Source organism: Canis lupus, chromosome 10 (assembly GCF_011100685.1).
Source record: "Canis lupus familiaris isolate Mischka breed German Shepherd chromosome 10, alternate assembly UU_Cfam_GSD_1.0, whole genome shotgun sequence".
Taxonomy (NCBI): Eukaryota; Metazoa; Chordata; class Mammalia; order Carnivora; family Canidae; genus Canis; species Canis lupus.
The window spans coordinates 9,283,431-9,300,225 of NC_049231.1; the positions used below are offsets into that span (position 1 = coordinate 9,283,431).

The 16,795-nt window shown below is 37.5% G+C and overlaps 1 protein-coding gene across 13 annotated transcripts in view; it reads right to left on the reverse strand.

Moving 5' to 3' along the window:
• The window catches only part of GRIP1 (glutamate receptor interacting protein 1), a 660,770-nt gene that overhangs the window by 127,573 nt on the left and 516,402 nt on the right, over positions 1-16,795 (reverse strand). For all 13 annotated transcript variants that reach the window (XM_038549951.1, XM_038549944.1, XM_038549942.1 and 10 more), the window contains 3 exons: positions 9,349-9,432; positions 5,121-5,196; positions 2,627-2,772 (listed from right to left, as the gene is read on the reverse strand). In XM_038549951.1, the coding sequence (XP_038405879.1) occupies positions 2,627-2,772; positions 5,121-5,196; positions 9,349-9,432 (306 nt within the window). The remainder of the gene's footprint in view (positions 1-2,626; positions 2,773-5,120; positions 5,197-9,348; positions 9,433-16,795) is intronic.

Below are 16,795 nucleotides of genomic sequence, written 5' to 3' on the forward strand. Positions count from 1 at the left end.
CCTGGAGACCCAGGATCGAATCCCACATCGGGCTCCCAGTGCATGGAGCCTGCTTCTCCCTCTGCCTGTGTCTCTGCCTCTCTCTCTCTCTCTGTGACTATCATAAATAAATAAAAAAAAATAAAAAAAAAACCTATACAGCAAAAAAGAAAGAAAAAGCAAAGAAGGAAGGAGAGAATGCAAGAGAAAGGTACATGAGGGAGGAAAGTTCATTTATTTCTGAATTTTCCATGTCAAGAGCATATCATATCATTTATTCTGTTAAGAACTCCTTAAATCTCATACTTTAAATATTTTAAGAAACCTCATAGCTAAAAAAAAAAAAAAAAAAAGGAAACCTCATAGCTCATTAAAACATTTCAGGCCCGTAGACATATTAACACTTGCAAGCAACACTGTTCTACATGAATCATACAGTTTGCAGTTTTGAATAAGCCTCTTTTTCTCTGCTATGTCTCACCGGTATAAAACTCTCTGGTAAAATCCAGTCAGATAATCATGTCTGATCATTGTAAGAAGTACTTCTAACATGATTTAGTTTCAATTTCAAGTTCCAATTCATTATCTCATAATTCTTCTGCCTTAGTCAACATTACACAAAACTTTGGCTCTCTCTTAACATCTAAAAGCCAGATGAGAATATCTTCCAAGCTTTGCCATAGTTGTGAGGGTAGAAATAGAATTAATTTCTATTGGAATCATTTTTGAAAGAAGGAATACTACACTACATTTTCCTAGATATGACTCCTAAGGCAAGGGAAACAAAAGCAAAAATAAGCTATTGGGACTACATAAAAATAAAAAACTTTAGCACAGCAAAGGAAATGATCAACAAAACAAAAAGGCTTCCTACTAGATGGGAGAAGATTTGTAAATGATGTATCTCATGAAGGGTTAATATTCAAAAGGTATAAAGAACTTATTTAATTCAACACTGAAAAACCACATAGTCCAATTAAAAATGGGCAGAAGAACTGAACATTTTTCCACAGAAGACATTTAGATGAAAAACAGATACATGAACAGATGCTCAACATCACTAATCACCAGGGAAATACAAATCAAAACCACAATGAGATATCACCTCACATCTGTCAGAATGGCTAAAATAAAAAAGACAAGAAATAACCAGTGTTGGTGAGGATGTGTAAAAAAAGGAACCCTTATGCACTGAGGGTGGGAATATAAATTGGTGCTTCAATATAGAAGTTCTTCAAAAAATTAAAATAAAAAAAATAATTAAATTAATTAATTAATTAAATTAATTTTAATTAAATTAAAAAAATTTTAAAAATGTTAAAAAATAAAAATAAATAAAAAATAAAAAATAAAATTAAAATTAGAAATACTGTATGGTCCAGTAATTTCACTATTGAATATTTACCCACAGAAAATGAAAATACTAATTTGAAAAGATATATGCACTTTTATGTTTATTGCAGCATTATTTACAGTAGCTAAGATATGGAAGCAATCTAAGTGTCCACTGATAGATGAATAGATAAGGACAGTGTGTTTCACATATACATAAACATATATAAAATATATAAAATTTTATATATATATAAATTTTATATATATAAAAATATTTATATTTATATATATATAATACAGCCATAAAAAAGGATGAGATAGTGCCATTTGAGACAACATGGATGGACCTGGGGGTATAATGCTAAGTGAAATAAGTCACGCTGAGAAAGACAAATACCATATGATTTCACTCATACGTGGAATCTAAAGAAATCGAACAATGAATAAACACACAAAAAGCACAATCAGGCCCATAAATACAGAGAACAAACTGATGATGCCAGAAGGAAAAAGGGTGGGAGGATGGGCAAAATGGGTGAAGGAGGGTGGGAGATACAGGTTTCCAGTTATGGAATGAATAAGTCACAGGAATGAAAGGCACAGCAAAAGGAATATAGTCAAAGGTATTATAACAGTGCTGCAGGGTGACAGATGGTAGGTGCACTTGTGGCGAGCATAGCGTTACATATAAGCTTGTCCAATCACCATGTTGTACAACCGAAACTAATGTAACATGTATCAACTATATTTTTTTAAAAAAGGACACTGCACTCAACAGTATTTTTATTTTAATCAATGATTCTCATTGATTTTAGTCAATGTTTCTACATGTCCCCTTTTCTTTCTTTGTTCCTAAACTTAATGATAAAATGATTGGTAATTTCCATTGATTCTGATTAGCAAGCTTCCTACTGTGAAGTTACAAGAAGGAAAGAAATCTCCTATTTTCCTCCGTCTCTGTGTAGTAAAAGACAAAGTACCAGCCCTTAAGTCAATAACACTATTTTTTGTGATTTGGAGGGGAAAACACTTTGCTGCCAAAGGGTAATCCTCATAGAAGAACTGAGAGCTAGGTGAAACACTCTGACAGATGAGGACCTTATTATAGAAGCTATTGACACAAGAACTCTAAATCGCTGAAAAGTACCACTCACCTCTCCCTGAACCCAACAGAGTAATGATATAGTATTGATGAAACTGTGTCTGCTGCCAGAGGACATAACAGTCCATTCTTAATCCAAAGTGGTTTATCAGGGATGGACAATGACATGACCTAGGGCTTAGAAAGCACCATCTCAGGTCTCTGACATACCCATCACTGAGACATCATATTCTATCAGCAGTGTTGCTTCTTGTCCACATTGTTTAAGAATACTCATGGCTTCAGCATGTGTGGTCCCGAGAAGCCGAATTCCATCCACACTAAGCAACCTGTCGCCAGGTTTGATGGTGCCCTCTCTGAAGGGAGAAAAAAGAAACAGTCTTCATTAGTGTAACATAACGGGGTTTCACATTAACAGTCACTAAGCCAAAGTGGTTCTTTCACACTTTCTACCATCCATCCTATATGTATTTCCTTTTAAGCATCAAGGGTGATAGTAAGAGATGCAAGAGGTAACACTGAAAAGAAAATTGCTGCAATATGAAAGTCAGTAATAAGGAAATAACTGCATATTAGTCAATTACAAAGTTACCCCCGGTTAACTCTTGGGGTGCAAAAGTACTAAATGCGTGTTTTCCCTTTTTGGGTTCTCACCTAAATATCTAAAATTCATTTATTAGAGCCCAGGAAATAGCATTCACCTATTTTTCCAAAGCCAGGTGAGCAGAAAAGCCTGCTGATTGCATTCAATTTATTATCAGTGAACCCAAATGCTATAGGGAGCACTGGTGAAAAATTTCCCTAGTCTATAAATTTCCCTATTGATTTATCAGGCCATTTTGGCAATCATTAAATTGATTCAGTCTCATATTCCCTGGAAGAGACAGGGAAATACTATTCCTTCTGCTGAACCACAGATACTCAAGGCAGTAGAAGAAGATGCCTCAGGACATTAGGGACGCCACTAAAACATAGCCAGGGAGCCTCCCAGATCATAACCTTCCTGCTTCAGGGAGGTTCATGGATATGAGAAAGTCAAATGGGGGGATTACAAGTTTAGGATTTGAAAGGATAAACATCTCTGAAATATCTTTCACCTTGACAACTCTCTAGGAATTTTGACTCAATAGATCCCACTTCATCCTAAATTAATTTGTTTGTATGTTGCTCACAAACCAGTAGCTTGCTTCTGACATTTTTGTTAACCTCAACCTAAAAGTTAACAAGGAACAGAAATATTCTCATTTACTTCTGGAAGAAAAAAATCACAGGAGAAGCACGAGAAAGGAAAAAGTCAAGATGTTTATGAAAATTTTGACTCCGTCTTATCCTCTGCAAAGGCAAACGTACTAGAACATAGGTGAGAAAACAGTATCTTCATATTCTCTTATTTTCTATTAAACACAAACTTTTTAGAAAAGTAAGTAACAGCATGAGTTTTGAAGGAAAATAAACCTGAATTCCTATCCTAGTTCTTCCATGTATTAGCTAACTGGCAAGTCACTTAAACATACTGTACCTCAGTTTCGTCACCTGTGAGTGTGGATAAAAAATACTTCATTTAGTAGGCAGTCGAGAGGATAAAATAAAATGTCTGCCAAGCACTTAGCATGTTTTCTGACACCTGGTTAAGTGCTCAGTAAATAATATGTATTATTACTATTTCTATTGCATAAGCGAAGATTTAAAAATTGTATCCTTGGGACGCCTGGGTGGCTCAGCGGTTGAGCGTCTGCCTTTGGCTCAGGGCATGATCCTGGAGTCCCAGGATCAAGTCCCACGTCGGGCTCCCTCCATGGAGCCTGCTTCTCCTTCTGCCTGTGTCTCTGGCTCTCTCTCTATCTCTCATGAATAAATAAATAAAATCTTTAAAAAAATAAAAATTGTATCCTTGTTTGAAACACTGTGAAGACTCAGGGGTAATCAGAGCATTTTTCTCCTAGACTTCAATACCGAAAGCCGGGAGTTGTGGTCTCCTGCCTTGATGGAGTCAACTTTTGCTGTGGGAAATTAATACAAAGAGAAGTATCTCCTGAGACAGCTAAGTTGTGTGTTTACTTTGGAGTCCCTCTCCCCAACCATGTTTATGATGTGAAAGCTGAAGGAGCTGCCCCTTCGGACACTCAAATTAGTAAGGAAGAGAGGGTTCTAGACACTGACAATGTTCCTTCTCTTTTAGTACAAGTCACTTCCATCTGACATACATAATCATTATCAGAAGGTAATAATCATAAGAATGTTGATAATAGTAACAATCAAAACAGCACCACTTATCTTTCCAGGTGAGGAGATTAGCAACTGGAGATGATGCATGTCAAGTGCCTGCCTTATAAAAGCCAGCTGCCTTTGATGAAGTCTCTATCGCATGATAGGTCCCCTGCAAGGCCCTAGCCGGTCTTTTTGAGAACACTGGCAACCTTGAAAGGTAGATATTGTGATCTACATTTTACAGTAGAGGAAAACAAGCTCAGAACTCTTGAGTCACTTGCTGAACACGTATGGTAGTTGGTAGTTATGTGTGGAGTCTGGAGTCAGACCTTCCTTCTCCTGCTTCCACAGCCCAAACCATTTCAGTTTTCACATTCCAACATATTTGCATACTATCTGTTTTTTAAGGTGAAATTTCTAATTCATCAACGTCTCTGTCAATGTCCCCAGCTTTGTTCAATCTATCTGGATAGCGACACAGAGGGATGAAGTTTACCTGTCAGCAGGTCCTCCAGGGCGAACACATGTTATTACAACTGGACGAGATTTATTTCGATCGTCATGTGCTCCTCCTAGCAAAAACAAACAAACAAACAAACAAACAAACAAAAAAACCCAGCTCAACAATGCTTTCATTAAAAAGAATCACTTACAAAATGCCAGCCAAGAAATGAAACTATGTTTTGTCCACGTAAATTTTTTCCAAAAATCTTATTCATTTTATGTAGAATATGCTTTTGTAGTCACCATGTCTCCACCTCTCAATAAATATATGATTGTATTTGGGGGTGATATACAAAATATTTAACAGCTAGTGTCACAAGAGCATGAACTATTTACAAATACCAGCCTATTAGAACAACAGCCAGCAGGCGGGTATACCTGGTATCAATTAACCTGGGCTATAATACAGGTGAGTCGGTCTACAAACTGACGTAAGGGAAGCAACAACTGAAGAAGGTAAAGGTATATCAGTATTTAACACAAGAAGAAAAAAATTCAAGGGGCTGAAGTGCGTTCCATTAAAGGTGGGCTGTTCAAAAAATTCTAGGCAAATCTTGACAGACTATTTCAAAACAGTTGCAGTCTTAAATGGAGACTTTAATCCTGCATAAAGACAATTTCTGCTCAAGAATTCTTGGAAACATAGAAACTTCAAGATGGAAGGTAATGCATTATAAATTCTCTTCTAAATCCAGGGCCCCTTTGTGAACCTCCTATAATCTGTGCTTCCCCACTCTTCTTGAGACCCACCAGATGGCCTACTTACTCGACTTGAGGCAGCCCGTTTCACATTTGGACACATAGGGTGTTCGAAGCTTCTTTCTAATTATTTATCTGATATCTCTCTTTCTCCAACTTTCATCTCCTGGTCCTTGTTCTATTATTTAGAGCAGTGAAACAAAAATGTATGCTCTCTACTGTAAGGAACGTTTTCTAGGAGCTGAAAACAGTGATGATACACCTGCTAAGTTTCATATTCTTCAGGCTGGACATCTTCACTTTCTGAACTTTTCTGCATCTGATTTGATTTCTTTATACATCGCCATCCTCCTGGCTGCCCACCTGCTGGTCCCTAGTTTTCCAGTATCTTCCCCAGTATCTGCTTGGTAGAGCAGACTGGCATTTACCAAACTGGGAACAGGTAGAGAGGTCAACATAAGGAACCTAGCCTCAAAGAAAACTCAAAAGGCATTCACTGTTTCCGATGAAGGCAAATGCTTCCTTTCTGCTCACTTCTATTAAAAATGATTTATTCAGTCTGGCTGATGGATAAATCTCCAGTATTTCACTCTTTCCCTCAGTTTAATGGCTTCTTTCAAAGTTCCTCCTTACTTGCAATGCGAAATTCACAACTTCCTCAGAAAAGAATTTTAAAATGAAAATGATGACAATAAATTACAGAACGTTTACCCATATTTATATAAAAACAATTATGTAATTCCTCTTTTGCAAGGTGATCATAAAAAAGACAGGTCTGTTTGTTCCTGATGGGATGTTGATTTAGAAAAGGATGGGGGCTGAAGACAGTACACAACTTCCCACAATTTTGATTTGGTCTAAATTTAAATCTGTAACAGTAAATGCATGGCAAAGCATGAGTGAGCTCTCCGTTTCTTCATATGTGACGTTTTATCAGTATTTGAAATAATGAACCAAATTTAGCTTGTGATTCACTTAGGTTCTAGACTTTTAGAGCTGCAAAGCAAAACAGAGAGAGTATTCTCACGTGAGCGTCACTCACCTGGAATGCCTTTAAAAAATATCAGTGCCAGGGCCACAGTGCAAACCAAATCTGAATACTAGGCTCCATGTATTAGATGAGTAGACCTGTCTACATTTTTCTAGTTGAGAATGACTGACAGGGCAAGTTTCCTGCCCAAAGTGAAAAGGAACTTAGTGACAGAGAGCTTTCCCTATTATTCCAAGTCATCATCCTTAGGTTGGTGGCAAGGGAATTAACTGAAATTTAACTCCACAAGATTTAGGCTAGAATGTCATTTTCCCTTCTATAGGTGCCAGGTTCTATTGTTTGGGGGAGTCAAGGTTTTAGAACCTATGACATATAGCATTAGAAATGCAATTGCATTCAGCAGGTAAAAGCCTGTTTTATTATACCAACACTCATTCTAACCAGTTAAGAAGAAATTCAGCAACACGAAATGAATATGCTCCATCTGTGATATTGTCCTCCTTCCTCAAAGTCCCGGTGTTCTCACTGAAATGAAGTTTAGCTCACATTCCATCTATGCCACGATGTCTTCTCTGCCCTGATAACATTTACCCACAGTACTTTCTCAGTCTGCAACTCTTTTTGTGACTAATCGAGATTCCGAAGGGAGGGGGCCACCTTTTGGGCATGGAAGACCCTTCAGGTGGGCCTTAAACTCATCTAAAATAGAAATTCTTAATTTGATTCTCACGAAAACTTGTGCAAAATTCCACAAACTTTTACGTTCAACTAATGTACTAAGGGAGTTTTTAAAGCCTACAAAAAGGTAGTACTCATAAACTAAAACTGGTTCATTATTACTAAGGTTTTAAAATCAGTATAATGCTAAGAAGTCTATGTCCACAAATCTAGGCAACATTCAATTCTTTATTCATTTATTTATTAAGCTCCTACGATGTACCAGGTGATATCCTAGGCTCATAGAAAATTCTTCCTCTGCATGCACATGCAGATATTTGAAATTCCTGCAAATGGTGGTACAGGCATTTTGTTGATTATATCATCAGTTGTCTTGAGGTGGTTTCAAATGCTTCCATTCTTTTTTTGTTGCTAATGATAAATTACTGTTGTTTTAGCTCTTTCGTTAGCAATTTGATTTGTTATTGATTAACCATAGAGCAACAAATAATGAATATTTGCATCAACAGTATTTTCGACTGCAGCTTTTCAATAATTAGGCTTGTGGGCATGTGATTCAAGTGTGCCTCTGTGTCTGTTTTTTATTGCAAAAAAACAAATTTGTATATACCACCTTCTGAGCCAAAATTACTTTATATTGACTTTTTATTATATTCATCTAGTTCTTTTATACAGAAATTTGGGAATGATTAAGGTAAAATGTTCTTGTTGTTCCACCTAAAAATAGGAGCTGGTCAGGAAAAGGTAGTAACTGCTGGACTAAATCACTCAGTGAGTTCTGCATTTTCCATTTTCTCTACTGCTCACTTGGGTACTTTATCAACTTAGGTCTTAAATTCACTGGATTGTAACTCCTTGCCTGTCTTATGACTCCCCAGTACTTGGCCCTATACTGACATGTTGACATGTCCTTAATAAATATCTGATTGATTTGCTAAATGGTTGGCACAGAATGGAACATAATGTTTAAAGCTTAGTCATTTAAGACAAATCTATATTTTTAATCTAAATGAACACATTTATTTCTTGATGCATGTATGTTTATTAAGATGCTTAGTTAGCTTTAATTAATGTTTTAATAACTTGGATAAAATTTTGACCCTGGCAAAGTATAAAATATAATAGATAAAAACAAAAAAATCAAGATATGCAAAATTAAAAAAAATCTTTGATGCATACATAGTTCCCTATTGAACTTTACTGTCACACTAGGAATTATGAGTTGTTTATCTGTAGTCTTCAAGGTGTAGAACTGCCTATAAGAAAAATAAAATACTAAAAGCCAGAATTAAAGCTCAGAATTAATGGTTTTATGGACAAGCTGGAGTCATCTGAAATCTTTATTATTAATGTCATCCCATAATAAAGTAAGTTAAGCTGATGTATATAGGTTCCCAAGAGATTAGATTATCTTCAATTTTTGGAAGGCTACAATAACAAAATGTATTTCGGGAGAAAATAATTTAAACAAGTTGCATAATCCTAGTGTATTAAATCAAATCAAGCCATATTCATCTACATTTTTGACTCAGAGATATAGAAAAATATGAAGGGAAAACAAAACGCATGTTGAAAAGTGGTAAATCAGTAGAATGAATGAATTGACAAGGTTTATAGTGACTTCTTGTTCTGTATTAATGGGCTGAAAACAAATCTAGGTCATGATTCTGCTTTGATTCCTCCCACTCATTGCTTTATTTTTAAAAGAATGGGTGCGAGTATTATAAGGTGACTTTATGCAATAGAAACGTCTGTTGTTGTTTTAAGGATGACTTTCTAGTTCACTCCCAATATTTCATTGATAAATTCTCCAAGAATATCTGATGGTTCATATTTTCTAGCCACCACCTACCTCGTATTACAAAACCAAAGGTATTTCCTTCTTTATGTAATGTGACCTCCACTGTTCGGAAAATAACACTGGATCCTTGAACAGCTGAATGCAGAGGAAAGAGAAATATAAGTCTTAAGTCATAAGAACATTTCCAATTTTTCTGATGTGGTATAAGACATTACAGATCTCTGCTGCCAATAATTCTTGTTATGAGTAATAAAAGGGTGATAATTTATTTTCAAAGACAATGTTAGAAAAAGCACTTAGAATGTCAATACACTCAATACCATACAGATACCATACAAATAAATTGTCTGCATAAGTGACTTAAGGCTCAGGCCCCCGTGGAATCAAAATTATAGGTACTTCCTTTCTTCTTATGTAGCCAGCTTACAGGGAGAGCATAATAATCACATTGTTAAAACTCTGTATAACAAGAGAGATAATCTTCATATAATCCATAGAATTATTTCCCCTTTGTAACATATTAGGAAGATGCAGATAGATTTTCTGACATGATGTACAGCAATTAAGAAAGACAACCCAGGGATCCCTGGGTGGCACAGCGGTTGGCGTCTGCCTTTGGCCCAGGGCGTGATCCTGGAGACCCGGGATTGAATCCCACATCGGGCTCCCGATGCATGGAGCCTGCTTCTCCCTCTGCCTGTGTCTCTGCCTCTCTCTCTCTCTGTGTGACTATCATAAATAATAAATAAAAATTAAAAAAAAGAAAGACAACCCAAATCAAAGTTGGAGGGCAAAAAAAAATTTCTATGTACATTCAAAATATTACTCTGTCTAATAAAATAAATATTTACTTAATTTTATTTGATATCAACTGTGTATGTTTTATTTGCCTGCTTATTATTCTTATTTCACAAAATAAAATTGCATGATTAAGTTGATATCTCTAATTAATATTATGCACAGTATATCTGCATAATACAAGGTATAAGTTGTATGAAGGTATAGTAACTAAATTCTTCTGTGAGATTGTTTTCAGGAAAGTAATAAGTAATTCTGGTTATATAGTACATTATTTCTGAATTAAAAAACAAATTTCCACAAATTAATATTTCATCATTATGGATACAGGGATGTTTTTATTCACAGAGACAAAAGAATTTGCAAATAGCAGAATCTGATGGTCTTAGATCCTTATCTTGAATTTTACAATGATAGCTAATTATCTAATGCTATGTTTATTATCAATAGCACACTTTTAACACATTGCTATTAGATCTTGAAAAGCTGATTTCATAAAACTATCAACAAGAGGGACGTCCTGGATGGCTCAGCTGGTTAGGCCTCCAACTCTTGGTTTTAGCTCAGGTCATGATCTCATGGGCCATGGGATTGGGGCACACATTGAGCTGGGTGCTCTCAGCCTGGAGTCTCCTTGAGTTTTTCTCCCTCTGCCCCTCCTCCCACTCACATGTGTTCTCTCTCCCTTAAATAGATAAATATTTTTAAAAAGATAAAACTACCAAGAAATATAGAGATAGAATAGATATATGTATAGATTCTATAGATAGAATTTAATTCATCTTTTAAGGGATCCCTGGGTGGCTCGGCAGTTGGGCATCTGCCTTTGGGCTCAGGGCATGATTCTACGGTCCCGGGATCAAGTCCCACATCGGGTTCCCTGAAGGGAGCCTGCTTCTCCCTCTGCCTGTGTCTTTGCCTCTCTCTCTCTGTGTCTCTCATGAATAAATAAATAAAATCTTTTTTTTTAAAAAAAAATAATTGCATCTTTTAAAAGAACATTTTTTTATCATTTACAGAAATAGGAAGTAATTTTAATTTAGCATTAATTACAATTATTTTTAATTATCCGAAGTTTTGAATCCTCAAAGGAATTGACATGATTATGAAAAGTACACAGTTAAATTCACAATACTGCACATATCCGGCTGGGATATAAAGTACAACATGAACTTGGATCTGCTGAAAAACAACATAAACCTACAGCTGAACAAATGTTTTGGTATATTGCTGATTTAATTAAATGTCATATTCTTGCTATCAGGGGAATTTTGGTTCATTTTAATCAGCCAGGAACAGTACATACAAATAGCTGAAAGTGTTGAGGTACAGTTTTAATTAAATGAAAAAAAAATTGAGTTCAAACCAAATGTTTTCTTTTTCCATGACCCAACAAACCACTTGAATTAATTGGTTAAGAACATAATATTTTTGTTCTTCTGGAACAAATAGAAAGGAAAGGAAAAGATATGGGGAGAAATTATTAATGAGCATCTACTTGTGTGCCAGGAAATCTGCAAAGTGGTTTATAAATATTATTTCATTTAATCATTAAATCAACTTTCAATTATATACAAATTCTTATTCTGGGCCACCTGTCCTAGTTGGCTGGGTGTCTGTTCTGGTAATGAAAGGCAGTGTAATTTTAATTTTGCTTGAGGTAAATCTTGCTGACCACAAAATCTTAATCAAATCTAGAGTCAATCTAAAGACTTTTAGGATTATCTACAGCTTTAGATTATCCACACTCCTGCTGTTTATCATTTACAAAAATAAATGTGAACGTTGACTACATTTTGATATACTTAATGAAATAGATTTGGGCTTCATCATTGTTATTTGCATGACTGGATCTTGATGACTGGGTTCTCATATTCACTAGCTGGACTCTTTCTATTGCCATGTGAATTTTATTCATCACTTCACATTTGCATATGTGGACATAACTATCCAAGTAAGGGGCTTCCCCAAAGAATCAAATCCAGTACACAAAAATGTTAGGTTGAAATGAATTTTGCGATGCAAAAATTGTTGTCCTGTTGTCCCTTGTTTTCATATGTGAATATGCATGTCCTACTATACATGCATATTTGTATAATTTTGCTATGGTAGATTAGATTTTTCTAGCTTATATACTACTTCCCTGCCCACCACCCCCCAACTTCTACCTCAATAGCAGAATAGGAGTTGTATTCTTTCCCTCCTCATTATCTCATCATGTTGGGCTTCCTCAGGTGACTCGCTTTGGCCAATGGGATGTTGAGAGATGGAAATGTGCTCAGGTAGTTGGGTTTATTCTGTTTTTCCTCTGCCATTGTCATAGGAAGAGCTTTCCCTGGTAGCTTCTACTCCTTCAGACTGAATCCCAGAATGAACTACATGGAGGAGACCTGAGACCGCTCCCCACTTTCCATCATCATCATCATCATCATCATCATCATCATCATCATCATCATCTATCACCTGTCTGTCTCTCTTAGAATTGAAAAGTAAGAAGGCCATCACAGGGACTTGTTTTAATACATTTATTTGAATTTAAAAAGGACTCTTTCTGACAGAAATCTAGTCTGACTTAGCTGATGGCGTAACAGTGAGGACTGCCTCTGCCAATCAGATGATGTGGGAGACGTTTTTCATAAAAGAAGTGAAGCAAATATTGTAGCTCCAAGGTCTGAATGGAAACACCGTTTAAAGACATAGAAACGTTATGCCAGAAATTACATCCTCTCCACCTATTTAAGCTTATGATAAAGAAGTTAAGTGATAACTAAAAAATGAATGAGGATTATGTAATATTTCAAAACCCTTTAGGGTTTGGTAACATTTCTCTAAATACAATTTTGAAACACCACATCATTTTAAAGTCCAGAAGAGCTTTAGAGCTCATGTAGGTCAACCATTCCATTTTCATAAAGAATTGGAATCTTATGAAAGGCAAGTGGTTCGCACAAGGTCCAAGTCCTAGTTCTTCTCTATCCGATCACATATACACACAGCCACACACATGCAGACACATGTCCTTCCCCCACTTCCTTCTGGACTCTGAGGGTGGCTGAGCCTCAAATTGCTGTGATTCTTGAGAGTTACCAGTCTCAGCCTTGGCGGCTTATCTTTCAGCAATCAGCTCTCTCCCCAGGGCCTCCCCGCAGTGGCTCGCTCCTGCTCTTGCTGTCTGAGCTCGGGATGCTTATTAATCCCTTCTACCTCCCTGAACTCAAAGATCTTATTAATTTATCTAAACATAATAGAGACAGGGATAATCCGTGGAGAATAGATCTCTTCTATCTGATTTCTACCATCAGGTTCACACTCCTGTTTTTAAAAATATTTTACTCCGTTTTCCCATCAGCTTTAATGCCTGAGGAAGAAAAAGCTGGTATAATCACCAAGTCGTGATAGGTTTTAACCCCTGAATACGTCTGATACTCACTCTCTCTTTAATCTTACTAAAGCTATATTTGGTCAGGATGTCACCTCTGTTTTGGAAAATAATCACAGCCTTCAGGCTTACAACAGCCTCTTATCTACTCTCCATTTGGCTTCCTAAAATGATAACTCTTAAAAACTCAAATCTGATGATGATGATGACGTTCCTTGGCTTTAAAAGCCATGAAAACCTCCTTCTTGCCCACCTGATAGTATCCAAGCTCTACCAATACGGCTTCCAAGGCTCTCCATTATTTTGTTCCTATTCACCTCACTGGCCTAATCCCCCTCCAGGTCTTCTCTTTCTCTTTGTGCTTTGTGGTTCAGACATGTGCACTGGGCTATGTTCTTACTTCCTTGCCATACCTGCTCCCTAAAATGCTCCTCTTCTTATTGGACTTGCATAACCTCCTTCCAATCTTCTGCAACCTCTAGCTCTAGATAACCCCTAAATCTCCACTACTGGCCTTACCCTGGGAAAGAGTTCCTTTCAGGAAGAGGTTGTGTTTTATTGATATTTATATCCCCAGTGGAATAAAAATGGTTAATCAAAGAGCATTAGCTCTAGATATCTGGATTCTCTTCCCTCCTTGGTGATGGTTTAAGAGTGATTTCAAAACAAATGGACTCCTTTTAAGTTCAAGAAAACACGGTGATCATGGCTAACAAGCACTATGATTTACTAAGTCCATGATGATGATCTAAATACGTGATTATAGCTTTGAATTCTTACATTCTACACCTACTCAAGCCATTTTACAGATGAGACACCTAAGGCTCAGAGAACTTAAATAATGTACCCGAGGTCACAAAGCAAGAAAGGGGGAAACGGACATTTCACCAGTGACAGAGTCTAAGCTTTCAACACTCGATTCTATTTCCTACTCTTGCTGAAAATGAAAAATGTTATAGCAAGGTTTTCGAACACAGACATCATTGGATTTTGTTATAAAAACACGTTATATTTTCGTTGTTGGATTTTATGTTAAGAATAAGAAATCATGATTGGCCATATATGTTCACTCCCCAAGTGCTCACATCTGGTCCCAAAGCTTCAAACACCTTCTATGGTCTCATTACTCTAAATGTATATTTCCAGCTCGGATCTTTCTCCCAAACTCCTAACCCCACCTCTAGTTCTTTTCTCGACATTGCCTTTCTGCACAGCACAGACACCTCCACTGCAGCACTGCGAATGATGAACTTCTGATATTCGCTCACAAATCAGCTCTGCCCACGTTCTTGCCCACCCCCCACTAATGGCAAGCCTATCCTTCTAGTTGCTCACGCTCAAAATCTCAGGTGGTCCTTGACTCCTCTTTTTCTACACAATCCCCATCAAATCTATCAGGAAATCCTGTTGGCTCTACCTTCAAAGTGATCAAGAATGCTTTTCACCATCTCCACTGCCGTCTCTCACCTGGATCCCTGCACTAGTCTCCCAACTGGTCTCCCAGCTCTGCTGCACTGTCAACAGAGCGGCCAAAAGGGAGACTTTGAAAATAGGCATTAGATCATGTCCCTCCTTTGCCCCAAGTCATACAGTGCCATCCTCTGTCATTCAGAGCAAAACTCAAGGTTCTTCCAGTGGCCTACAAATGTACCTCACATCTTTTATATTCCTGACTTCCTCTCCTACTTTTCTTTATGCTCACTCTGCTCCAGCCAAATTGCCCTTAATGTTTGTACAACAACCCCAGGATATTCCTGCCTTTGATCTCGGTACTGGCTGTGTCTCTTCCTGCAGTCCTCTTCCCCAGAAATCCACACAGCTGCCTTTCTCACCTCCTGCAAGTTATTGGCTAGTGTCACCCTCTCCATGAAGCTGTTCCTACCACCTTATTCAAAACTTCAATCCGCCCCCCCCCCCCCCCCCCCGCCCCAGCACTCCCAGTCCCTCTCCTGCAGGGCTCCTTCTTTTCCCCATAGCATTCATGACTCCTAGCATTCATATTGGCTACTTTACTTCCCTGCTGTGGTCTTGTTCTGTTATCCCTCTTCCCCTGTCAGGATGTACAGAGTGGTGGCGGGAATGTAGCAAATGCTCAGTAAGCCATTGCTGAACAAATAGGTCACTATCGATCATTAATATTCCATCTGAGTTCTCACTAGTAGAGAAACGCAAAGAGCTTTCTCAGGGTAGCATCCACATGAACAGCTTATTAACAGGAGAGGTGGTGCTAGAACAACATAGCTTAAATGCAGGACAGCAGTAACGCAGAGCATATGGATATGTCACAATGAACAAGCCCGTGGACTCTGGAGTCAGGGAGCCTGGGTTCACATTCTGACTTTGCTGCCTACTTATTTGGGAAAGATACGTAACTGAAGTCTCTGTAAAATGAGGATAATAATGATAATAATGCCTGTCCTATAGTGCTGATTGATTTGTATATCTATTATTTATAACAAATGTTTATCATGCCAGGCACTGCTTTACAAACACAAATTCATTTAATCCTCACAACAGATCTATGGGTAGGAGCTAATATTATGCCCATTCCCGAGATATGGAAACTGTGACACAGAAAGCTTAAGTAGCTTTCTCAAAGGCATGCCCTTAGTTGTAGGTGAAGCTGGGATCGGAACCTGGCTGTTAGACACCAAAGCTCAGCTCTGCTCTGCTGACTGTCCCCATGGTGAGGATTAGGTGTGTCCGTGCAAATCAGGTTCCTTATAACGCTCGACATGGACTACGGTCTGAAAATGTGTGGTTATGTTATTATTACTGTTACTTGATAATAACATGTTTTGAATCTATTTTCATGCTTCAGAAATTAACAGAACTACACAAGAATCAACATAAAACACACTAAACATGCTTTTCCTAACCCTAGTCACTAAGTACAAAGCCTGGATGCAAGTGAACGCACAGAACTTATACATATGTTGACTGTTTAGTAAAATAGCTTAAGGGATGGGGCACCTGGGGGGCCTCAGTGGTTGAGCGTCTGCCTTCGGCTCAGGGCGTGATCCCGGGGTCTTGGGATTGAGTCCCGCATCGGGCTCCCTGCAGGGAGCCTGCTTCTCCCTCTGCCTGTGTCTCTGCCTCTCTCTCTCTCTGTGTCTCTCATGAATAAATAAATAAAATCTTTAAAAAAATAAAATAAATAAAATAGTTAAAGTGGCAAATATGATGTACCTACATCCCCTTAAAGGAACACAAGTCCTATGCCATTTTCTTGTTATCTGCACTCTTTAATTCTTCTGGAGTGGGCTGGAGGCTTATCAATTCAAATAATTTCTAAGTATCAAGAAACCATACCCTGTCATT